At 38.3% G+C, this 26,828-nt stretch overlaps 1 protein-coding gene across 7 annotated transcripts in view; it reads left to right on the top strand.

Annotated features, from left to right (window-relative positions):
• Positions 1-26,828, top strand: part of LOC149065182 (diacylglycerol kinase delta) — a 170,294-nt gene that overhangs the window by 34,559 nt on the left and 108,907 nt on the right. For 6 of the 7 annotated variants that reach the window (XM_089254486.1, XM_089254483.1, XM_089254485.1 and 3 more), the window contains exons 2-3: positions 23,593-23,640; positions 25,591-25,653. In XM_089254486.1, the coding sequence (XP_089110612.1) occupies positions 23,593-23,640; positions 25,591-25,653 (111 nt within the window). Of the gene's footprint in view, positions 1-23,312; positions 23,420-23,592; positions 23,641-25,590; positions 25,654-26,828 lie in introns of those variants that run through there. The other variant, XM_089254484.1, reaches the window with a different exon arrangement.

Here is a 26,828-nt window from a genome sequence, read left to right as displayed (position 1 = left end):
GAAACTTTTGGATAAATATGGATTTGCACTACTGCCAAAGCAATTTTTACCGTCATAATTTAATCATATCCAATAAGACAAGAGGAAAATCGAGCCGCAGATACGTATATACGAGGGGGAGAGATCACCTATTTTGAAGAGGAAGAGTCCTTCTCATCCTATCTCCTTGAAATTAATAGAAATTCTTGGCTGTGTGCACCGGCAGGAATTCCCCGCTCATTTCGTCGTCATATTTGCTGCCGCTTTCCGATCGGCTGGAGATCCTTTCTACAATATTGTAAATGGACGTGAAAGGACACGAGGAAATTCTCCAAAATTTTTAATCTGGCGAGGAATTCTCTTTTCACCTACCCTAGAAATGATGAAAAAAAAGCCTTTTGAGCACCTTTATTATGTGTATAGTATAAAAGCGCGAAATTACGTTGTCGGCAATTCGATGACAAGGGTTTTTCAGTACACGTGCCTCTTGTATTTAATATATTAAATAGATCTTAAATCGAAGGATTTTTTGCGAAAATCCATTAATTTCTTGTCGCGAGAGGTATTTTAAGCATCTATTAATGAGATTTTTACCCCATCTTTGTTAATTAACTCTGAATTCGTTTTAAAACGTCGGATGGATTTTTTTTTTTTTACCTCAGCGCATTTTGTCTGTTCTATTGCTTTGTTAGATCGTGCTACGATCTAACTTGATTGAGTACGTTTATTTATTGGTAGGGGTAAAGAAAAGACGAATATTCAATTAGTATTCGGCAGTAACTATCTACAAATTCAATGAATAAAAATTTTGTAAATAAAATAAAATTTATACTGCTTATATTGTAACTTATTGTGTGGTACAATATTTTATAAGAATTTTAGGCAGCTGTACATATAATGATAATATCCTAGCGTAACAATTAATTAAAATTCTCATTTGGTTCTCCCGGTGAAATTACTCTGATGAAAACACTGTATATGTTTTCAAAAACATTGGGACTTCGTGATTTTTGTTTTCGAATTTATAAAGACCCAAATTTACCCACAGGGAGCTGTCAACTGCCCACATTAAAACTCACTTCTCTCATTTTCCTTATATGAGATCATTCCTGGGTCCATTAGGATGGAGAAAACATTAAGCTAAAAATAGAATCTGTTCGTATTGCAACAAGGTGGAAGTAAGTATTTTGTGTCGGTTAATGGCCAATGTGATCATTAAAAGGAGAAAAATGTTGTATAAGGCTAGGTTTTCCGTTTTCTTTTTTTAGTATTCGAAATAAAAGAGAACCTATTAATTTTTTTTTAGGAAATTAAAAGAAAATGACAAAAATTATTAAAAAGAGAAAAGAACACTGTGCCTATTGCTATTTTAAGCAACAAAATGTTTCTATAAAAGATATAATGAATAAATTTTAAAAAAAACTAAATTTTCTAACCTTTATTGTAAAGATGGGGAAAATAGATTAAAAAAAAACCGCTTAACAATGTTTAATGCTATCTTAATTTGTTTTCCGAGGGCAACATAAAATTTTTATTATCAGCTTGTGTACTAACCTAGTCGGAGTCAACAAGTCCGGAAAAATTCGAAATTGACCGTTTTGGACCATTTTCTCTGGAAAAAAAAAAAATGCTTGGCTTCAACACTAAACTGGTACCTAACCCCCCCCCCCCAATTTTTTAGCCTTTCCTTGCTTTAAATGGTCATAGAACACGCTAGGGCAAACTCGTTTTGTATACTACATAGGTTACAATATACAATAATACATAGGTTACAATATACAATAATACATGGGTAACAATATACAATAATACATGGGTAACAATATACAATAATACATGGGTAACAATATACAATAATACATGGGTAACAATATACAATAATACATAGGTAACAATATACAATAATACATAGGTAACAATATACAATAATACATAGGTAACAATATACAATAATACATAGGTAACAATATACAATAATACATAGGTTACAATATACAATAATACATAGGTAACAATATACAATAATACATAGGTAACAATATACAATAATACATAGGTAACAATATACAATAATACATAGGTAACAATATACAATAATACATAGGTTCAAATTTAATTTTTAGGCCCTTCAAAAGCTATTGAATGAGATCAGGCAAAATCAGGAGCGCGGAAGATCAGGCAAAATGTTATAAATGTCTTTTTTGCCTATTTTTAAAGTTTTTTTTTTGTAAAAATGATTTTTTCCTGCAGTAAATGCTTATTTCGACATCGTTTTATGTTTATCCATGAATTTCAGAGGCCATATTCTAGATTACTTGGATATTTTAGGCACTAAAATCATCAAAACAATTGCTCATTTTAAAAATTTCAATTCTTTGTATATTTATTTTTTATCAAAAACCTTCACCCCTCGCAATCCCATTTAAATGAAAATAGAAGGAGGGCTTGAGAGAGATAGAAATCTGACAACAGTTTTTTTAGGCATACTAGTGACAAAGATATCTCACTTGTGTATAGTTTTATGATAGCAATCTCAACGTACCATTAAACTCAGCATAGTAAGAGTTCTAATTAAAACGTATAATTACAGTTATTCACTAACTATTGTTCTTTAGTTTTTTGCTCGCATTATTTTGCATGTAGCTAATTACGTATTTAGTTATTTGATTAAATCACTTCGACATTAGCTTGAAGGTCACAAACACTTCTTTTTTGGCATAATAGTATTAACTTGGTGCAAATAATAATAGTTATTATAAACTAATACGCGGACAACAGACGATGTAATTGCAGTTAATGTTCGGACCCTCAATATCTTAGTTTTTAGTCATTTTTTTTCTCCATTAATTATAAGTTCCTTTTTTGAGTGCTTATTTTAAGCATTTATAGTGCCTTTTTGCCTGCTTATTTTTGCAATTTTTAATGCCTGAACTTCCGGGCTCTAGTTATCCGAACTCAATTATCCTTGCGTGCAGAAAATGTCCGTTATGCGACAAAATAAAATCGGATAATTGTTTAGCATGGCTGTTTATACTGTAGACTCTCCGCGGAGAGCAGGCAATCCTTCAACACGATACGTACATTACGTGAAAATTCAGGCATTTGACATTTTCACTTTAAAATATGAAAGGCGGATGGTAGCACCAGAGAGTTTATCACGAAACAAGCATAACGCTGACAACATATAAATATGTTAGGGCAGGGGTCTTTAACCCATGGTCCGCTGGTCAAATGTGGCCCTCGGAGATTTTTCGCCGTTTCCCGCTGACCGAATTTGAGAAAATAGCTATTTAATATAGAAAAACGTTTAACAAAATTTTTTTTCCTTCTACATAATTTAATGAGAGCTAACCAATGAAATCTGTACTGCTGTATTCAGAACTATGTGATACCTTCCACATTCAATGCTGTTTGTGTGCATTTGGTTTAAAGGGCCGTTGCGTCGTAACCAATTCGGGAACTCGGTGCCAAAACACTTTTCAAGACCTATAATTTTATATACAAATTTCGAGAGGCAAAATTCGGCATCCAAAAGGTGTACATAATTACAGAATTTACTCAAAAACGCTGAAAACACCATAATGGAAATAATGGTTTTAGAATTATTGAAAAAAAATTTCATAATTGATAATTTATAATTGATGAAAAAATGGAACTGATAAAAACAAATTTAAAATTATCGGAAGTAATTTCAGACTTGTGAAAAGTCCACGAAAATGATTAAGAATTTGTGAAAGAAATAATTTCATAACTAGTAGAAATTTAAAATTAATGAAAAAATAATTACATAATTATGGCAAATTTCAGAATTAATAAGAGATAATATTTCAAAATAAATAAAAGTTCAAATGAAAAATAATTTCAGAAAAAATGAGTGTTCAATAAAATTTGGGGGACCATGTTTAATAACGGGAAATACCACGGTATGACTTGGTGGCCCACGGGCTGCATCGAAAGTTTTAACTTGGTTTGCAATGTCAAAGGTTGAAGAACCCTTCGTTAAGGCTACTGCCAAAGCCCGAAGTTGGCCACTTCGCGAACTAGCCAGTCCAGTTGACCCGGCTAATGTTCGAAATTCGGGCTTTCGCCAGGCTCTGGCCGGCCCTTATATATTGATCCCTATGATTCCGGATCATCGCGACGTTGGCGTATTTTTTGTGATAATTATGACCATTTATAATTTGCCATAGCTAACCATAATAATTATGGCAACCCTAACGATCAAAGAAATATGAATATCGATATCTTAGTGATCCATATATAGGGATCGACATATAGGGTCCTGGCGAAAGCCCGAATTTCGGACATTGGCAGGATCAACTGGGCCAGCCAGTTCGCGAATTGGCCAACTGCGAGCTTTGGCAGTAACACACACACACACGTTTTTGCATGTATCAATTCATTATAAATTCCCTAGAGAAATGCTTGAGGTGCGTGTACAGTTAGTAGTCTCTACAGGTCACCTTTAAAAAAAGGGGGAGGGGATAGAGGCTTTCATTTTCGATATTTGAGACTTTCCACTCAATTTCATCGATAAGCGTGTCATAGGGAAAAAGGTATACCGCAGCAATGAATTCGAAAACTTTTAACGAGGAAGATTATTATGTATTGGCCGGGCTATAAATCTATATTGCGTTGACGTTTTACGTCGCTTGGACAAATTTATTTGCCGAAATAAGAGATGCCCGTGACGGGGTATTTCCTGATTCCGGGAGAGGAAAAACACGAAATGTTAAGGTTTATAAAGGTCTAAATTGTTCTCCGCCTCCCCCATCATTTTCTGCTGACGATGGACTGGTGATGTATCGGTTTGCCACTCAATCAACAACACACGATGCCCACCGAAGGCAAAAGTGACTCGAATTCGGTCGCTCGTGATTGTCGTCGTCTCTGGTTACGCAGATCAGTTCTCGCCATTTCGTGCCGGTTCCGACCAGTCTTGGCATCACTTCTGCGGTAAAAATAGAATGTGTATACCTCGTAGTCACACAATATGAGGTATACACATACTATTATCATACATACTATACACTCGTAAAAATCTTCTTCATGGTTTCGAATCGCATCCGCGAATAGTACACGGACTTCGATATTTCTAGAATTGTATGAAATAAATTCACTTTCTTCAAATTCTTCTTTTTATGACTTTAACATCTGAACCTGGTGTGGGGGTGTTGGATAGAAAAACAATACCTACAGGGCTAGTAACAGCAATCGAACATTCAGGTTCATCACAAAAGCTGAAAGTCGCACTCATCTTACATGACCAATTTGAAATGATGTGCCTAACACCCAATAGCAGATAAATTAGTTGTTGGCCTGTTCCTGCTCTTATATATACCCCTTTTGAGCGAATCTGAAAAAGCTGTGCAGCCTCAATTTTAAATCCTCTCGCCGCGGGCAACGAATATCGCATTTCACGCAAAATTCCAGATTTCTGACCAACATACACGCATTTTCACTAAAACACACACATTAGCTCCCTTGCCCTTCCTCTTCACATTGGCCCCCCGCGGGCCTGTTTACAGGGCAGCCAATGCTCGCAAACGAAGCAGGTACTGCCGGAAATCGTTACGCACTTCCATCTCACGCTTTCTATAAAAGTTTGTGCGGCACGCTATAATCGCGTTCTGCATACATAGGAATGAAAATACCCCGCGATTTTGGCACGGAAAAAATTGAAAAACTGCCCACGGCTGGAGGGTTAAGGCAAGTTAGCTTGTAAATCGAGATGAAAAGGGTGTTAAATGATAGTTCTTCTGTTTTTAGGGTAAAGTTGAAACACATGGACAAAATAATAATTTGAGATTTTTCATTAGTGATAAAATATTTAACTTTTTTTAATCACTAGCAGAAATAGACAAATTGGGTGTCTACATATAGATCTTGTTTAAACCAATCTAATGGTCCCAGAAAGCGATGTCGGCTTTAAAGGCGAGCCCAGCCCCAACGCGCAATAGCCACGCTGCACCAGTAGGGGAGGACGGGTCTGTCCAGCAGAAATTTGGGTCCGTTTCCCGGACCCTTCACAAAATAAAAATTGAGAAAACCGTAAATTTTGGAATTTCTCTTTTTGTGATAGATTAACTAGATTACTTCGCTCCTCACAAAATTTCATATTTTTCATAAAATTAATGATCCTTTCCACAAAAATAAGGACATTTTTCACAAAAATAAGGACATTTTTCACAAAAACCGGACCCTACAAAAAAGTCTGGACAGACCCCTGATGCATATATGTTTAGCGCCGACATTGAGTTGGAGCAAAAAAGAAAAAAAGGCTTTGGATTCGTCGGGGAATTTCGGGAGCGTTGGTCAAAACGTAATAAAAATGTGTGGGGGAGAAAATGCTTCACGCAAACACTGAAGAGAGATGTTTCAGAGTAAAAAAAATATTCCTGAAACCCGAAAAAAAGGATAAACGAACGAATTTTCTGAAACGTCGAAGGACTCTTGAAATGACAGCAAAAAGGATGTGTCTTCCTAAAGAAGGACGTATGGCAACGCTACACAGTAGCAAACTTCACGTTAGGTTCACAACACGTACACCCACATTCGAACTTGTACCAATTCGTTAGAAATTCCTCAGAGGGATGTAGACGAGTTGTATGTGTGGTTTAGTAGTAGAGCTTCCGAGACCACGCCCATCCAGCCTAGGTGGGAAGCGTGGCTTCAAACGGATGAAGCAGTCCTTATTACTGTATATAGCCCTGATGTGAGTCGCGTGGGTCAAGTTGAATATACAGATTATTCATAATCGCTGGTAGATGTAACTTGTGCGTGTTTCGAGTTATAGTGGTGCTGCCATCTGTCTTCTATATTTTGAAGTGAAAATGGCATATGCTTAATATTCTGTGTTAGGATACAAACTTAGTATACGGTGGTTTGCGGTTCTGCTAGTCTGTGTTGTTACGGATTGGTTAAAAATCCGTAATTCAGGTTTTTGACCAATCCGTAAGGGCGACGGAAATCAGTGCACTGTCCACACTCTTTAGGGTGTGAACATAGTGCGTTCGTATTTCCGATTCTGGAAACCCGTGTCGTCTCCGATAGCTTGAAATTTTGGTTTTTAACCAATCGGAGACGAAGTGGGTTTTCAGAATCGGAAATACTACGCACTATGTTCACATCCTTATGCAAGTATCGCTTCAGAGGTCTGCCTGCTCTCTGCGTAGAAACTTGTTCAAATGGGTGACCGGCTCGCTTTCACGCCTCGTAGTTTAGAAACCGCAGAGGACTAACTTGAGCCGACCACCACTGTGCCGCCTATGGGATACGAACCTCGATTCTCATGATCACACAACGGCAGACTTTTTGGGGTGTAGACAGTGACTACAAAATCAGGTGAAAGCACAAAGCCTTCTAGACTTCTCCCTATCTAAGAGGCTTTGCTAAGCCTTATCGAGCACTCTTGAGTGCTTCAGTGAGTACCATGGTGCTCGTGAGGGTATGATGTTCGGTCTACAAAGTGTAGAGAATAGCAGAAAAAATGTCTTCTGCAACCTTCAAAACATTCCATTGGATGTCCAGTTTGAAGTCCTTTTTACGAGCTGCTCATGCGCTAGGAATATCCGGTGGGAGAAAAAAAAAATAAATGACACGAGGTTTCAATGAATCTTTCATTATATTGTATAGGGGGAGCATAAAAAAAGAAACATGTATGGGTGTTTTCCTGAGAATAAAAGTCATCGGAAGAAGTGCTTTCCTCGTGTAAAAGGATATCCGTTCGTTCCAAAGTCGAACAATTCCATTCCCGAAGGCGAAATTCCAGCCATTGGCGGTGCGACCTAGATTTTTTTTCCAAACTATCCAATGACCGGAGAGTCCATTCTGGGAGGGGGCGTGAGCCCATTCTATTATCCTATGGTCTTACAGTTACGGATCGAAATTTCAAAAATTCGATCGGCTGGATACTTTTGATTTCCTATAATTTTTTTCTATGACTTTTGCAACAGTAAACTGGTTTTCAATTGTGACTCAACTTTGTATGATAAGATGTTTGGACATGAACCGAGCGAGCACGAGTAAAAGCAGACGAGTTCCCGTTATGAGCGCGATCCTGGCAAGTACTAGTAGGGTTGACCGAATTTCTAGTGGTGTGATATATTCTTTCTTTCAAACCGAGCACAACTTTGATCTATCGATCGCCTTAGGGCAATTAACTACCGATTGAGTTTTTCCGGAAGAGTGTGCTGGATACATAAGTCTGAATGCGTATCTAGTGTTGTGTGTGAATTTTTAGTGCTGTTATCTGTATTTGAAATAGTGAGTGAAATTAATATTTTTAGCGTTGTGGGTCTGTTGCTCTCTGTGTGAGACTTTACAACGTGGATATCGGTTCTTATTCGCGCCTCGAAGTTGGAAACCACAGGAAACCAACTTCAGTCGATCACCACTGTGGCACCGGTGGTGTTCAAACTCTATGATATATTATATATATCTATATTATAGTCCTGGCGCGCCGTCACTATGACCACTCGACCACCACAGCGGCAGTGATGCGACACTGGTATTGGATATAGTTCATCAGAGCATCGTATTGTGATTGTCGCTTATTTTCTGATTGTTCAGCTCACCAGCCTCATGCAGACCCGTCATTTCAACTTTTTCCGGGGGGGGGGGAGATATATACTCAGTATATTGAGCTTTGACCTGAGTTAGGTCTGGCTGTCCATGTACAGCTCCGTTTAGCGTACACGAGCTCTAAAGAACGAGTATTCGGTGGCTTTGTAGTCTAGTGCGCTCACCCAGCTAGTGAGAGGACATGGGTTCAATTCCTTGCAAGGCTAGTTGTATTTTCTTTTCTGGATATATCTTCGCATCAACCAGTTGTCGAAACCTTCGTGATATTTCTGTTGTATTCTTTAAAGCCGGGGTGGTGGAGGGGGCAATACTCTTCTCCCTTCCCCTCCCCCCACCCCGAATGACGGGGCTGGCCTCAGGTTTCAACAGATCTCTGTTATCCGTTTGAAATTTGCCTAATTATCCGATTTGAGTCTAAAAAGTAATAAAAACAGTCCTATTATTACTAATGACAGACAGTTAAAGACAAACTATTATCCTGTAGTAATATTGTCGGAACAGTTCCACGACAAGCCACTCGACAACAAGCGTTCTGCCCACGGCCAGCTCCTGAACCTCATCCGCTCGATGAGCTGTCCGTGTGTTTGTAAAAGGAAAAAAAGTATCATTGACGAATGTAGGCCAAAAGGAGGTGCGAGCCTGTGTAACTTTGGAACCGCAACATGCCAGTGTGTCTTGACTGGAGAGACCTTAAATAATTCCATTTGCTTACCTTCGCTGAAGCCGCCCTGCAGGAGTTTCCCTTCGCTTGGCTTTATCGCATATATCGATCTGAGGGTGAATCTGCTCATACTGTATGTGTCTGTGCTCTCATAAGTGTAATCCTCATGAAAATTGAGTAGCCATCATCTTAGTGGATGCGCGCCTCCTCGAAAATATCTTATTCATGAAGGCGATGGGCTCGTCCAGGAATGTCGTTGTTCGTTGAATACCAAATTCCATCTAATGTTGTCACACCCCGGGTTCCGAAGCGGCTTCTATATTGTGTCAACCGTGAGGGAAGTGACTTCGAAAGTTGTTTCTGCCCTGAAAGGATCGTGTGTGTGTGCTGCTTTTTTCGATGTTGCTCGTGTATGTGTGCTTCGACGTCCAGGTCGACCGAATATGAATATTTCTCTCATATATTTTCTCTCTCTCTCGTGGGGGAATATCATATCTTACATAGAGTACTAACTCCTTGGGTGTAAGTGATTTGAAGAAGACGAGGCTCTACTGCTGTGCCTCCTACTTCGAAGAAGTTCGTGATGTTTCGGTTCTCTCCGTTTGATATATTGGCAACTTAAAAGCACTGTCTGACTCGTTATTCTTCTGGTAGCTTCGGTTATAGCATTTATGAGTTGCCATAAGGTTACATTTTGGATGATGGACACAGACGGTACTCGCCGCTGGAAAAAAAAGGTTCACGGAAACTTTACCCCCGACATTTCACCCCCGGTAGATTTGGCCCCCGGAAATTTTGCTAAAATTATTTTATACTTGACTGCAAATTCCAAATTATTGGGGGCCCCATTAAAGTACTACGTAACCACCTATAAGGGGGATCATCTTTGCAGACACTCAACCACTCATTGGTCAATCATTAGGTCACTCATTTGATCAACCATATGGTTACTCACTTTATGAATCATTCGGTCACTCAGTCACTTACTTGGTCATTCGCATAGTCATTCACTCAACCATACATTCACTCAAACGGTCAATTAATAACTTAGTCATTCATTCGGTCACTCACTCAGTTAATTGTACGATTACTCGCTCGGTCATTCTTATGGTCACTTGGTCACTCAGTCGCTCATACGGTCAGTCACTCGGTCACTCATACTGTCAATCACACACTTCGAAACTCGTACGAATATTCATTCGGTCACTCACTCAGTTAATTGTGTGATTACTCGCTTTGACACTCACTCGGTCATTCTTATGGCCACTTACTTGGTCACTCATTCTGTCACTCACTCATACGGTCAGTCACTCGGGCACTCCTATGGTAAATCCTTTGATTACTCATTTGGTCACTCATACAGTCAATCACTCGACCACCTCTCATGTGGTCAATTTCTCAATCATTCACTTGGACACTCTTACCGTCATTCATACGGTCAATCGCTCACTTGGACATTCATACAGTCAATTGCACACGCACATACGATCGCTTACGTGGTCACTCATACGGTCAATTGCAAACTCACAGATACGATCACTCACGTGGTCACTCATACAGTCAATTGCACACTCACAGGTGTGATACGGTCACTCACGTGGTCAGTCGTTTTGTTACTCACTTAGTCATTTGTACGGTAACTAACGCACTCCTACAGTCAATTTCGCACTCACGTGGTCACTCAACCAATTATATGGTCACTCACACAGTCATTCCTACGTTCAGAGCAGGTGAAATGTCGGGTTTGAAATTTTTGGGACGAGACATATTAGGGGCCAAATGTACCGTGGCGAAATGTAACGGGGACGAATCGTTCCAGGGGCAAAATTTACGGATCTCGGAAGAAAAGGGTGTAAAGTTTTTCGTCTTTTACGGTTAAGTCTTAAGAATCAAACATTAAGAGTAAACGAACTCTCGATGTCTGTGTGACTCTGGGCATCTTTAACATGTTTCTCTCCCGGGCGTCTGAAAATAGTTAGAGTTGACTTCACAAACCCCTCGGAATACCATAGGACACAAAAAACACACACACTCTGAGTCACAAACCTACCGAGTGCTCATTCGAGATAGGGATCATTCAAGTATTACGTTGTAGCATCGATAGGGGAGAGAGTTTCCGATATGATGACTCTTGATGACGGGGGGTGTGGGAGTTGGATGATGCTTACGTCATCAAACACCCTTTATGAACATATGAAATATTCTTAATGGCATCTTACTTTGTGCGCCAAACACGAGAAAACTCTGGCACTAGTATGTGGGCACCTGAACTAACATTCTTCCTAATAATAAGTCCCTTACAGAGCCACTTCAGCTATTTCTAAATGTTTCACAGATCCTTGAAATGCTTAGGGAATGTGTCCGGGCTGCTTAAGTGCTCTGGAAATGTGTGTAGTCTGCTCAAGTGCTCTGGAAAAGGGTCCAGTCCGCTTAAGTGAACTAGAACTGTGCAACGCATCACTCAAGTGATCCGTAATTATGCCATGGATCACTTAAGTAATCTGGGAATGTTCCGCGGGTAACTTGAGTGATGTAGAACCGCACTGGGAGGGGGGGGGCACTTAAGTGCTCTAAAATTATGCCACATGTCACTCAAGGTATCTCTAAATGTGCCACGGATCGTTTAAGTGTTCTTAAGTGTGTCGCAGGTTACTTAAGTGATCTTTGAATGTGCCCCGGGCCTACTTCAGTGATCTGAAAATGTGCCACGGGCTACTTAAATGCTCTGGAATTGTCACGAGTCGTTTAAGCGATCTGTAAATGTGCAGCGTAGTTTATTGTACGAAATTGTGTTTGAGGGGGCAAGCCACATCAGATAACCTTCAAGGCCACATTTTGTCCGCGGGTCAAGGGTTTACCATATATGGCTTGAAGGGTGGGTCGCAATGAATTTCTAAAAGAGGAAATTTTCTGAGTTTTTACCCTTCAAATAGCGTTGAAATTAACAGAAATCGATTATAACAACATACAGGTATAAAGGAATTTTCTTTCGAAATTTTATTTTTTTAAATGTTTTTTTTTACATTAAAAAATATATTTTTTCATCTGGGGGGGGGCGCACGAGCCCCCTATGCCTCCTCCCGCTTAAGTTTCTGATCCCACCAATATGCGTTAGAAGGTGGGGGCAGTGCTGACGAAATTTTGCTGCCGGGGAAGGGGGGTCACAAAAATGGGTAAAACTTTGCTGACGCAATACTTGAACGGCCCCATATTCTACATTTCTTCTTTGGGTTCGTAACGCACATCTGTGGTGAATCTCATGTACTACGTACAGATATTCCAATGTAATGCTAGTGCGTTTTGATCTTTACGTGTCTGACAGTTCGTAATCTCCCTAAATCTTTGGAAATTGTCGAGCTGATGTCGTTTCGCACGCGATTCGATTCTTAAAGATTGGATCTTTCTCTTCCATCACTATTCTTTTATTTATTTTTTTCTTCTTTCGAATCTCTCTTTTACTTTGGAGATGTTTCATTCGTGTCGAGATTTTGAGATAAATGAGATATAGATGGTCTCTCTTCTTCGAAAAGAGGTGTAATCTCGTGTCGAGAAGATCATAAACGTGGATCTCAATCGATACACGATGGGACCGGAATGAGCGTTTTATTATACGTTAGCATCGAATTCCTGTCGCGTCGAGTTGTAGGCTGGGGCGAAGTTTCGTGATCTTTGCTATGAAATGGTTTTTCTCCATACCATCATTTGACGTTGGGAGGCCGATCTCTGGGACTTCCAACGAGGCATTTATTGTCATTGGTGATATGGAACTTTACTTGACAACCTTGTACTTTAATTAAAACTTCGAACATGTACAGCGAAATATCTTTGAAGGGTTGCCTCCCAGAGGGGATGGAAACTAGTGGACTTGAGTCACTAGTGCCACGAGCGGAAAGTTTTAGAGGGAACATTGTCATCAAACAATGGACTTTCCCTGTGGAGAGGGCAAAATTATCCCGACAAAATTTCTAGGCTCCTCAATATGGTTATCCTATTTACCAAGCTTCTGCCGATGCTATAACGACACGTATGCCATGAAATGTTCTAAGCTTTTGAGCTTGTCTCCAATATAAAAAATCTCTCCACAGAGCGCAGCAGGCAGACCTCCTTAAATACGATTAGCATTTTACCCATAGCACTAAAATTCAGGGATCTGTCACTTTTGCTTTCAATATGGAAGGCAGAGACAGGCCCGTCATTTAGGCCCCCGGCTTTTGAAAATACACTAGAAATGATGTATATACATACATTGAGTACCTGTGCTTTGCCCCCCCCCCCTTTTGGAAAAAGGTGAAATGATGGCCCTGGGCAGAGAGCGGCACTTCTGGAGCACAAATCACATATAACTCTGAAATAATAAGTACGTAACGACAAACAAATCTTTCCAACGTGCTCCAATTCGTTAGAAATTCAACAGAAGAATGCGTACGAGTCGCGTGTATAGTGTAGTAGGGGAAGAATTAAGTGTTTCACTCCTTGAGACAGTGTAATTTATTTTAGGAAAATTCACCAGAAATTTAAATTTTTCTTCTTTGTTGTGAATCATATCAATAAAAAAGTTAAACGAAGTCAATTCGCACTGCATAGAAAAGAACGGCTTTTTTCCCTTTTTTTTGCCGTAAATGTAATCATCAAATCGCAAATATAAAATTTTTCCTGTTTGCCCGAACTGGACTCGGCGTCAAAGCCCTGTTGGTCATAATTCAGAATCGGTTTTAGATCGAACGTGTCTCTTTTCATCGGTGTTCGTAAGTACCACGAAACCGAGGAGTTAACGTAAATCTATGCAAAATATTTTAAACTATAAATGTAAGTTTGTTTTTTATTGTGTGTAATTTTCATCCGAGTCGAATTCACTCGGAAAACATTTTGAATATATCGATTATATTTTGTTTTCGCATTATCCTCGAATCGAGATCGTTCCGGACAAACGCCCGTGACGCAAATATGAAGGAACAAAGGATAATTCATCAGTGTCAGAATAATTAAGTTTGCGTAGTTTTCTCCTCATAAATAAATTCTCAAAGATGGGGTTAGGGAGGGGAAAATGGGTTATCGGAACACCGTGAAGCAGATATTTCCAGGTAAATTCTGTTTTTTTTTTCTTATTTTTATTTTTCACGAGCAAAATGTAAATTTATTTTTATGCGGGGGAAAAAATCCATTCAAAAGTTTCCAATAATTTTTTTTCCCGATATTTCTACACGGTATTCTAGGGAGTTGATGAGAAAGTAATGGAACTTCTGAAACTTTTTTATATTGTTGGAAATTATAGAGCTTTCGTTGATCAATATTTATATACGCGTTTTTTGGTACCGAATACGTTCGCTTCTTGGTTGATTCGTTTTTATAGTGAATTGGATGCTTCCCCCCAACCCCTCCCTCCGTATGCCCGCTAACGTATGGTAATGAGCACCGAAAATATCTCACGATGGATCATTAAGTGAAAATGGTATCTTAAGTCTGAAAAAAAAATCTAGAAACTTTATTTGATGTAAAGATTTGTGAACTCGTTCCACTGGACTATGCAATCGGTTTGGTAGGGAAATAAATTTAGGGTGTTTTTTTAATTTTTCACTTTTTCTCCGATGCATCAAAATTTAATTTTTTTCCTTATATTTCTGTAAAAAAACTTTAAATAGCATATGAAGGTATTTTCTTTCGATATATCAATACATTTCTATTGATTTAAAGTGGATGTTTTTAATGTTAATGTTTGTAACTTTAAATTCTCTAGAACAGCGTTTCTTAACCTTTTTTTGCCCGTGGCCTCCTTTGAACCATATATTTTTTTCTCGTGGCTCCCCTGTCTTACCCAAAGTCTTCGACCCTCATCTTGAAGCAAGATCCTTTATACGTATATTGAATTGATTTTTTTCAGTGAATTTATACAGAATGAAAATTTTGCAAATAAGATTGGCCTCCAGGCCACTGGTCTAGAATTTATTGAGCTAATCCGAGTTCTATTCAGGACCGTCAACCGTTTTCACCATGAATCACTTAGATAAATTTCAAAAGCAAAGACTCGTTGCTGGCCGATTTTTTTTTTTTTCCTACAAATTTTTAATTTGCAGAAAAAATTATACAAGCAAAAATTAATTTAAAATAATAAATATATTTTTCAAAAAATGGTAGTACTGAGTATATATTTATTTTTAAATAACCAGTAGTTTTTCTCTTAATGCGTTAGAATGGAATGTCAAACAAAAATTATCTGATCGGTCACATCGAAAGTGCAAACTAGATTTTGCTACTGGGAATAGTTTATTTTTGCGATAAGCAAAAACTTTCTTTTTTGGAATAAAAAGCTTGATTGTTTTTGCATGCAAACATTAAATAAAATGCGCCAAATATAAATATTTTCACTGTGGTATTTTGTTCACAAAAACTTTTGTATCATTATTTATTTCAATTTATTATTCGTTCTGAATACGAGAAATATATTATTTTGAGTATAAAACCATAAAAAGACAAATAGCAGTAATGACTGAAAAAAAATTAATTGGAAAAATGTGATTTTTGGCTAACAAATGCAGAGAATTTCAAATAGCTCTTTTTGACAATATAATAGACTGGATACCAAGTGGAGACGAAGATGAGTTTCAAAAAGAAAATTCACGTACGGGTAGAACACTTTCCCGGACTGCGAGGGCACTGAAGTTCAGTTACTCGCAGAGGCATGTAAATTTTCTTTCCCAAACTTCATCTCTGCTTAGTATCTAGTCTATGATACTATACGTTAGACACAGAAAACTGGCTGAATGAGGAGATATCGATGCTTCAGGAAAGGAAAATTCATCTCTGCCCTCACGGGGACTCGAACCCCGGTCTCGTCCGGCAAACGAAATACCGGGATTCGGGTCCCCATGAGGGCAGAGATGAATTTTCCTTTCCTGAAACATCGATATCTCCTCATTCAGCCAGTTTTCCTTGGCTAACGTATTAACAAGGGAGAGAGTGACATCGTTTCTCTCTGAATCGGTATATGCCGGAATGTGTGTTCTGAGTGCATGTGTGCCCTTTACGTCTGCATTTTTATGTTGTGACAGTTGTGCTTGTTTCATGTTCTACCTGGTGCTACCGTCAGTCTTCCATATTTTGAAGTGAATATGATAAATGCTTGAATTTTCATGTAATGTTGAAAAGTAATGTGTACCTGCTTTCTGCGGAGAGACGTTGTAATGTTAGGCAGACCCGCATTCGCTCCCCAAAGCCGCAGAAATATAACTTCAGGCGACCCACCACTGTGTCGCCAAGGATCTTTATGATGAGAGTCCGCACGATACCTACACGCCCGCACTACGGCCAGAATACATACTGAAATTCCGCAACGCTTATCGGGAGAAAAACGCGCTTTTTCGCGATGCTTTCTTGACTGTGTGAGGAACTTCACAATGCTTTCTGGAGAATGCGTTGACAAGTTGCACCGCCTGCTTTGCAATATACAGTAAAGTAGACTCTCGCTAATCCGGCACATATCAGACCAGGGTGTTCCGGATTATCGAAATCGCCGGATTACTGGAAGTCACTCGCAAAAAGTCCATTTAAATTATATAAACTTCAACGCACGTAGTGAGACATGTTTTCTTCTATGCCCGAAAGAAACCCGCCTAAAAAAACGCCGACTTAACCCATGGCCGGATTATCCAGAGTCTACTAAAAATTTGCATATTTTTCTGCAAGACAATATGCAAGATTTTTCTGTTGTCTAGCATTCCTCTTCTCTATAACAGTATGTGTTTACACCAGTGGTTCTCAAACATTTGTCACCCGCAGCTCCCTTGTCCAATTCATGGTTCATCTGCCGCTCCCCAGAATAGTAGTTTAGTACGTATTTTCACTTGTAAAAGAACCACTTCAAAGCATAAATAGGCACACAAATCAATATGTCCAGTTTGGCGTGACGCCTATAGGAGCAGGGGACACACACATGGAGAAACACTGGTCTAAACACTCGCAACTTTCTTTATCGATCTTTTCAATAACCTCTCCCTGATGAGGAGGGGGCCTCTCTGAGGCTGCTACGGAGGAATCCACGTTTCCCCCCCCCACCCCAGGCTCTGCCATTAAAAAACCGAGCTGGAAGAGATCTCGACAACGGAATTAGTCCTGGCGTTCATGTCATGTACATGGGCGTTACTGCCAATAGATGAAACTATGTGTATAAAAACTTTCTGATGCTATATTTTTCTTCCGTGATTGTGTTATAGAGAAATCGTGCTTCCTCTCACGTATCGTCCATTAAGTGCACCTTTCATTCTATGAGCGTTAGATCCATTCGCGAAAGAAAACTTCTGTCCACATTTTTTTTGTGAAAACATCTTTACAAAATGAACAAGTAGTTCAGATACTAATTACGTATTCCTCCAGGAACAATGGTGATGCTCATTCTCCCCTCCACCCGCACGAGAACTTTTTTCATCAAATGGCCTTCGTGGGTGGGTGGGTAGTTCTAGACCTCAAACCGTTTCACCGAACAACCATCACCGTCTCGGTTGTCCATTAGAAGGACTCGAATCAGTCCACTTCAGTTAATTATTGATCAGCTCTTGCCCCGTGGCTAATGCAACTTCAACCTCTCCTCTCTAACGGCTGGATCAGCTCGTCTTTGTCCGCCTGCCTCTGGTCGACGTAAGAATCCCACTTAGACCTAATTACATTTATCCGTGCAAAAGGCTTTTAAAGGCAACCACTCTGCCACTATGGCTAAAAGCGCATTCAACACGTGGGCATCTAACAAGATGGTTCTGCGAGTCATCCAATCAAGACCGAGAGCTTTTCGTTTTTCTGTTAATTTCGACCGTGGGCTGGAAACGTTGTCCGCGTGGGCTTCATGTCGGTGATTAATTAAAGCGTGTGTAGAACCATCGCTTTCTTTATGAATTGGGGTGAATAGTGAATTTTCTCGATGAAGTTTTGATGCACCGTGCATAAGTAGATTAAGTTTCCTTTGTTGCTATTTATAGAACATCGCTGTTATATTAAAGGAAACATCGACAAAACGTAATTTTCTCGTCACTGATAGAAATCGAATTTGCGACGTTGCACTCTCGATTTGCGGTGCGCGTTAGTGAATTTGGTAGCATCAATAAGGGGATTTTTATAGGAAAAATTTATCTCAGAAATAATTTTTCATAAATATTACTCAAGATAATTTTGACTTGCATGTTCCCATAATCAGGTTTTTGTATCCATTCATAATTCCACGTCAAAAGTATATTGTACCGGATTTCGTCTTCGTAGGGCCTTGAGATGAGTAACCCCCACCCCCACCAAAAAAAATTTTTTTTAGACGTAGAACGGTTTTATTTACATAGAACGAGCATTCGTGATAAATTATAGCGACCATTCGAACGAGAGAAACACTTTTCTCCAAGTTCAAAGTCAGAAAGTGTGAATAGAAGATCGCTCTTCTCTCAATTCGCTGTGCAGTCGTAAGGGCATCGTGCTGGGCTTTGTGAGGATCCAGGTTCGAACCCCATTGACGGCTTAATGGTGATTAGCTGAAGTTGGTTTTCTTCGGTTTTCCAACTTCGAGACGCGAATTCAATCTGGTCTCTCCGCAGACAGCAGGCAGGCCTCCAACATGATACATGCATAACATAAAAATTCCAAGTATAGTCCTCCTACCACGAGGTGAGATTTGGCTACGGCACGTCATGTCACGTCAAACGATTCTATTTTATCCTAGAAGGACATGCCAATCGTGAAAGCTCAGTCACTGATGAACTTTTCTCGATGTGCAATCGTTTTACCAAAAAAAAATTGAATAAAATCATCCGACGTGACGCGACATGATGCAGCGAAAATTCATCTCGTGGTCGGAGGACTATATTTCTCATCTTCACTTCAAAATATGGAAGACAGATTACAGCATCAGCGAGAACACGAAAAAATCGTAACTCTGATGACAAAAATACGGTAGGGCTACGAGCACAACTCGTTCCTACATGTACCGATTCGTAAGACATTCCTCAGAGGAATGTGTACGACGTGCATGTACTTACAGTGAATTATCATTATGAATTTCCATACTGATGTATTTATAAAACTGCATAACAGAATTTCCACTGGCCTTTCATTGATTTTTGCGCGATTTTGCTTATTGTACAAAAGTGTGCGTAGCCAATTAAGAGAAAAGATTGATGAAATCGACGTCTGTAATTTTCTTGTAAAAAAATTAAAATTTTTAAATGAGTGGGTTGGTTGACCGTACTTTATCGGGACAAAAATGCTACATCGATTTACTACGACACTCATCGACACTACGATGCTACATCGCCGATTAGCATCAAATGAAATTGTAATCGAACAAAAATCACGCCAAGAAGAAAACATCCCTTTTCCAAAAAAGCATTCGACGCATGCTCATCTTACACAAGCATCAATTTGTTTTCGCGGAAACTTGTGGTTTTTTTTCACTTTGGAAATTCTATATTTTCCATTCATACACCACTTTCTCAAATGGCGCACTGGAAATCGACGCTGCTAAATTTATGTAAATAATCCACCTTCATTTTTTTTTTCAAATTACGGAACAATTTTGCTTTACTTATGAATTTTCACTAATTATGATATTTCAACAATCGAGGAATAATTGAAGTCAGAAAATCTGAATTTTCAACAGTTTTTGAATTATGCTGTAATTTTGAAGTGCCATCAATTCTAATTTTTCATTATTTTTTCTTTCGTGTTTTTATATATTTTAATAGATATTTTTCTAGCATTCCTTCATGTACTTTCTATTTTAATCAATGTTATGTCTTTATTTTATACAAATACAAATACAAATACAACGCCACAACTTCCCTGCCGTTAAGCCGACTTCCCTCACCAATAATACGTACGGGCAGTAGTGGTCTTAGGGCCCAAATTATAATTGATGCCGATACGAGTTAGAAAAGTCAGTTATATACACACAAATAGAAAATAATCTTTTAAGGTATTTAAAAAAATTTACTGTGCAAAATGCACATGAAAAATAACGGTAATGAGACAAAAATTCAAGGTTTGAGTCGATGAGTAGTGCATACTGTATACAGATTTCTCTGAAGATAAGAATACACACACACTAGCTTTTGTTCTTTAACCCTCCGGGAGATACTGGGCAGGGGTGTATAGATAGTTCCGCACGGTACATTTCCGCCTCTGGGGAGTTTGGGGACAACTCCGCACAATCCGTTTCCTCACTTGCGAAAATTAAGGCCCTTCTTGTTTTTCTTTTTCCAAAAATACAGTTTTTGGGGTTTTTTTTTGAAAAACTGTTTTTTACCACCCTTGCCCAAATCTCTGGTCCGTCTCCGACCTCACCAGACTTTCCTAATAGTTCAACGCATGTACGTAGCCTTAAAAAGAAAAAAAAAAACACACACACACACACACACACATTTAGACACACCCATCACAGGCTCAAGCTGTTTCGAACATTAGTTTGTCTGATGTGACAGTAGCAAGACGCATGGAGGATCTGTCAGCAGATGCATTCAAGACCTTCAAATCCAAATGTGAGGAATTTTTTGTTTTACTCAGCTATGGGTGAATCGACGGATGCAACAGATACCGTACAAGAAACCATTTTCATTTGTGGTAGTGACAAAAACTTCAAAATTGTTGAGGAATTAGCTAGTGCCCTTGCACTTACGGATACCACACGAAGTTCGACTTATATTGAAGTTTGGCAGAAACATTGGCCAAATGTGAGTTGGACATGCAACATAACTACAGATTGTGCTCCCTCTATGACCTGTCAAAAGACGGGTAATCATATTGATAAAGTCAGATGCCGAAAAATACGGAAATACGAAGATAATGGCTTTCCACTGCATCATGCACCAGAAAATCTTGTGCAAAAAGTTTTTCTCCAACTTTGAACATGTTGTAGCGAAGTGGTTAACTCCATTTGATCCAAAGGACTTAACCATAAACAGTTTTAAAAATTCTTGGAGGATTTGGAAGCTGAGCATGGCGACGTTATTTATTATACAGAAGTACGCTGGTTGAGCCGGGGATGCTTCAGAGCCTGTTTTCCTGAAGGAGGAAGTTTGATGAATTCACATGAAATCTAAAGGAAAACTTATTGGAGTGTTCCAAGATAAAAAGTGGGCAAGAGATTTCGCATTTCTTTTTGTCAACTGAACACAAGAAGTGCGCATTTCCTGCTGAGTTCACTGTCAACTGAATGATCTAATTCTAAACTACCGCTTACTGGGAAAAGATCTACTTGTCCACAATCTTTATGACAATGTGAAAGCGTTCGAAACTAAATTAGTCCTTTGGGAACGTCAATAATTTAAGTTGCCAATTAATTATTCCAATAATTGACGTTCACAATTGTTGCAAAATAAAAGCTGCATACATTTTCCTAAATTATTGGAATTGGTAAATAGATCTACAACTTGGAAACCGGACGATTATGTACAGTGCTTTTCAAATCTTAGAATAGAATTCAGAGGCTCAGAAACAGATTTTCTGACTTCCGCGAGTACGAAATTTCTATGAAAATATAAGTTTTTTGAAATTCCTTCATTAATTGATTTATATTCTAAGTATGTGTCGTAAGAAAATTATCCAGGAATACGTAAATATGCATTGTTCATGTCTTCTATATTTGGCAGCACTTACATATGTGAACAGTTGTTTAGTCTAATGAAGAATACGAAATCAAAAAGTAGAACACGTCTGACTAATCGGCATTTGAGGGATACTTTACGAATAGCAACAGCACAAATTTTACCTAACATTGATGCTTTGGTCAACCAAAAACTATTTCAAGTTTCGCATTAATTTAGGAATTACATTCACTCGCATTCATAATGTAAGTAACCAAAGACTTTTTTTTTTTATTTGGTACGTACTTCAACATATACATGTATAAACAAAAAAATCATCCATTTTCATTGTTTCATACCGTATAAAAAATACCTAAAATAATTGGTCTTACCCCAGTTCAGTTTAATTTTTTAAAACGAAAATGATACATAATGGAGTCATAAAATATGTAGTACACGCCTCATTTTAATTTGTCGTATCTGAGCGTACGTAGGATCAAACTTTGGCTGTGGGGGGGGGGGGAGGGGCACAGATTGATTGGAGGCACAAGGAATCTCAGAAAAATTTAGATTAACCAACGTTCAGAAGCATTTTCAAGCAACAGAATTATAGCAAAAAAGGCTTTTTTGACTCTATAATTTGAAATGTTTTTTAAATCATTAAAAATTAATATTTGTTAACATTAGTTAAATGTTTAAATTTTTAAAAATATTTTAAAACATTTAGTTTCTGATCGTCTTTGGGTGGGGGGCAGGGTTGTTTGGTTTAAACTTTGGTTTTAATCAAATGGTTTCAAAAAATCAAATAAAAGTGGCCTAAATATTATTTTTTCCCTTGAAAAATATCATATCGCGATATAGAGATAAGAATTCGACTCGCACGCTTGGTTTGGAAAAATTTGCGCTAGAATCGCACGGTGCCTCGATGTGAGAAGTGAACGTGTTTCTTTTATTGTCGTATGTCTAATATAAAAAAAAAAAAATCAGTGTTTGCTTGATACGAGGGGAGGGTTTTTTTAGGTGAAGCCGCGGTAAAATAATTGATATCTGGTTTCTAGTTCCAAAATATTTAGAAAAAACTAATCGTGCGTTGTTGATAGATAACTCCAAGCAGTGCGAATTTCTGATGGCCTAGTGTTGATGGGTTGATGTTTGTTTAGTCCTCGTATTGGGAAAAGGGGCCATGACTCAATCGTGATAAGGATGATGAATCCCATATCATCGCTCGATTTGCGTCTTCATTCCAACACAGACTTAGGAAGTCTCTTTTACTAATTTCGCAATCGCAAGCGTTATAATATCTGCTCAACTGCTTCAGTCAGTCATTCAGTTTATTTCGCCCCCTCCTCCAATCATAACTGTTTTTTTTTTATCACGCGAATCACGTGACGCCTCAACTTGTTGTCTTCTCCGGTTCCCCGTATGTTTTCCTCGTTTTTGTTTTTAGTATTAAAATAAAAGAAGAAAAAGAATGTTACCAGTTTAACAAGTTCTTAGCGGCATCTAAAAACTGCTATATTGTACTATTATTATTCTTTGGTGTATGTGTGTGTAATTTCCTCTTATAAGCAAAATAAAGAAGTTTTCGTATGTTTTCCATATTGCTTGATTGAGTTTCACGTTGGCGGGACTCTATAATAATTTGATTATGGTGAGTGTTTTCTTTAGATTGCCTGTGGTTATGAAAAATAGTGACTTTTTAAAACTTTGCGTATATTCTCGTCGGAAGTCATCTTGAAGGACTTCCGTCATAATTTCACCGAACTGGAATTCATATTGTAGTGTACGATGTTATTGCTGAGGATTTGTTTTCTCCTTTTTCAGGTTTGCATCAAGGAAGGTTTCCTGATGAAACAGACCAGCTCGTTCCAGGTATGACTTTTGTTTGCTAACAATAATACTGCGAACTGGAATGTCGCCACCATCCCGTTGTCTGAAAAAAATTGAATATCCACTTATTTGTCAGACTTCTTAATAGTACTATGATCTCGACTTTAATGTCTGGATTTCTTAGTTATTCAAGCTGGTTCAGAAATTGAAATGCCGTAGCCCTGTTTGCGGTATTTAAATTTAAAAAAAAATCTAACTTTTTGCAGCTTTTCTGAAAATTATTTTTATCAAATTTTAATTCTAAAATTTAAGGAAAGTTATGTTATAGTAAAATGTTTATTCTATGTGCAATAAAAATTTTACTGCGAATATTTAAAAAAAAAATCAGGCAGTAAAAAAAATTTAATCGCCTGTGACATACCACGTACTGAGATCCGCGCAGAGGGGTTAATAACTAAATGATTGGTGCACCAGTCTCAACCGGTCGGAATTTGAATTCCGCAAAGTTAGGCCTTCAAAAGTAAACCAAGTCAGTGAGTGCTGCTAATAGATACTTGTGTTCTGGGATAAGCATGCGTTTTGGTGTCCCGTCCCCGCTCTTCTCAAATGTTTAATGAGCGGTCGAAAGAAAGGAGGCAAACGGTGAATTCAGTGTCCACCTTGGCGCTGAACGCCGAACCAGCCTATTTCTTCTTCCCTCAGTTGCGGTACTGTCTTCACCCGAGAGCAGTGGTTCTTAACCTTTGGAAATCCGCGGCACGGTAGATTTCCTTTTTTTTAGGGGGGAAGGCCCAGTCATAAACGCGACTAATGGGGAAAAATATTATAATCATTCACGGCCCGATTTGACTGCACAAGAGGAATTATGAAAGAGGAATCAATTTCAGTAAAACCTCGATAAGTCGTTACCTCATGGTATCGAAAAATTATTGCGGCTTAAGCAAAGTGCCGTCAGTTTCAATACGTAATATTGTGAAAACGTATAAATTTGAAGTAATTTAACATTTATTAAAATATGAATTAAAATTGCAGTATTAATAGAATTTATAGATAGCAAAAGAAAAAATTGAAGTTTTTAACCTTTTTAGAGCTCTTAATACTTATTGAGTATAATATACTGGTAAATTTGATTTACACTAGTAGTTTTTAATTTAGACTAATCAGAGCAACTGTTAAATTAGCTAGCTTTTCTTCACAACAGACTACCAACAGACTAAATACTACACATCAATTTCACATATACATGAAATTTAATTTTAGTGTTTTATATAATTTTTTATCAGTAGTTTATGAAACAATTACAAGGTAATCTTGGTAAATTTTATCAAGGTAATCTTTTATATGTCAACTACAAGGTAATCTCCAACGCAGGATCTATTTTGAGGAACTTGTGGAGGGCCCGGGGTAGGGATAAGCACACGTTAGAAGACAACTTTGGAAAACAATGTCTGGTTTTTCAACAAATTCGTTCAAATTTGAAGCCGTAAATTCGTGGGGCCTATGCTAAAAATCAGGTTCGAATGTTTCGAAAACTCTAGTCGGCAAATGAACTTCCCCAGCGTAATTTTTGTTACTCGAACTGTTTTGAAACACAGCTTTTATGGTGATTTTTACGCATATGGCAATGTTGTTGACATGCTATTTTTATAAAGTCATAGAAATTATTTATTTTTCTCTCTCGCATTTTTTCATGGTGACGAGTTAACCGAAATTAGCGACGAGTAAACGAGGGTTTAATAACATTGTTGTTCATGAAAGCTGGACAGGCCTGAAGAAAGACGACTATTTAACTGGAGTGACGACTTTGTAGGGTGACGACTTAACGAGGTTTTACTGTATATACCTTTCTAAAGTCTACACCCGCTTGCATGGTGAATGTGTCAGTGTCAGATTTTCGAGACAATGTTATTGTTTCGTTATTTGTATGTGTATTTTTCGTTTAATTGCATTTTTTTTCTTTTGTCTGACATTTATTTTACTCTTTTTTTTCAGAGATGGCGGAGACGTTATTTCAAGATAAAACCCCGTAAACTATACTATGCAAAAGATAGCAAGGTAAGGGTATCTATCCGTTTTATTTCGGGTGCAGTGTTGCAAACACCTGCATATCATAAATCGAATAGTTATTTTTGCTTGATATCGCTCCCGATATCTTCAATGCGCAACAAAACTTATTAAAATCTCTATGCTTCGCACAACAATCTATTTCAATTCTAATTGGAGAGATAGACGGCAGCACTTCAACACAAACCATCTCAGACACTTATAAGTACGTTATAAGAGGTATATATGTTGCTGCCAAAGCCCGAAATCGGCCAATTAGTGAGTTTACCAAGTGGGCATGGATAAAAGAGGAGCTGCGACTTATGGTCAAAGAGGGCTACAGAGAATTTATTTCTACTTATTGAATTGAATTACTTCAGAAATAAATTCTCTGTAGGCCCCTTTGACCATAAGTCGTAGCTCCCCTTTCATCCGTGCTCTCCCCCAGTACATACGAGGACCGCAAGAGTGTCATATGGCGTCAGGGTGAGAAACGCTGATATAGATCAGGTAAGGAGGCAAGCGGCTTAAAAATTTTAATCGCAAGCATCGTCCTGTGCAGATCATTTGGAAAAAATATAATCCTTCATGAGCCAATTTTTTGCTTTCAACCTCAAACCAACAGAATGACATTCCTTGGATGCAACTTGAATGAAGATTTTAATTTGGGTGTCCATCAATATATAACTCTCGAGTGCAAAATCAGATACAATCATCGAGAATTCTTGCCTCTTGGGTGCTTCCCAGCAACAGGGTAGAAGGTGCTCGATGTGTATACTCGAATTTTCTATGCTCGGCATCCTTAGCATCTTTTATGTTTCTCTCACCTGCAGATTTTGCCAATATAAAGTAGAACTTGATGTAGTGTTGTCAGCGAAGATATGAAGAAAGAAAAAAAATTGTATAAAAAGTTGCTGTCAGGTATCGACTATAAAATGTTGGTTCCCTCGTGTGCATAAAATGACCGTTGTGCGACCAAATGATCAAATTATTGGTTTCGCCTCTCACGGACACAGCTTGAATGAATGACGGTAACAGACACTCCTACTTCTCGCCATATGTACGCATTGTAAAAATTGTTACATTACATCTTGATTCGCCAGTATGTTTGAGGTTTTACTTATAGGAAACATACCTTTTCTTCCTTGTCAAATTTCCGAGGATCCCTAGTCCGATATTTTCCTCGT

Source organism: Pholcus phalangioides, unplaced genomic scaffold (assembly GCF_987345545.1).
Source record: "Pholcus phalangioides strain wild (caught in Gottingen) unplaced genomic scaffold, Ppha-v1.0 ptg000041l_1, whole genome shotgun sequence".
Lineage (NCBI taxonomy): Eukaryota > Metazoa > Arthropoda > Arachnida > Araneae > Pholcidae > Pholcus > Pholcus phalangioides.
Note: the sequence above shows the minus strand (reverse complement) of the source record. Positions and strands in the feature narration are given on the sequence as shown.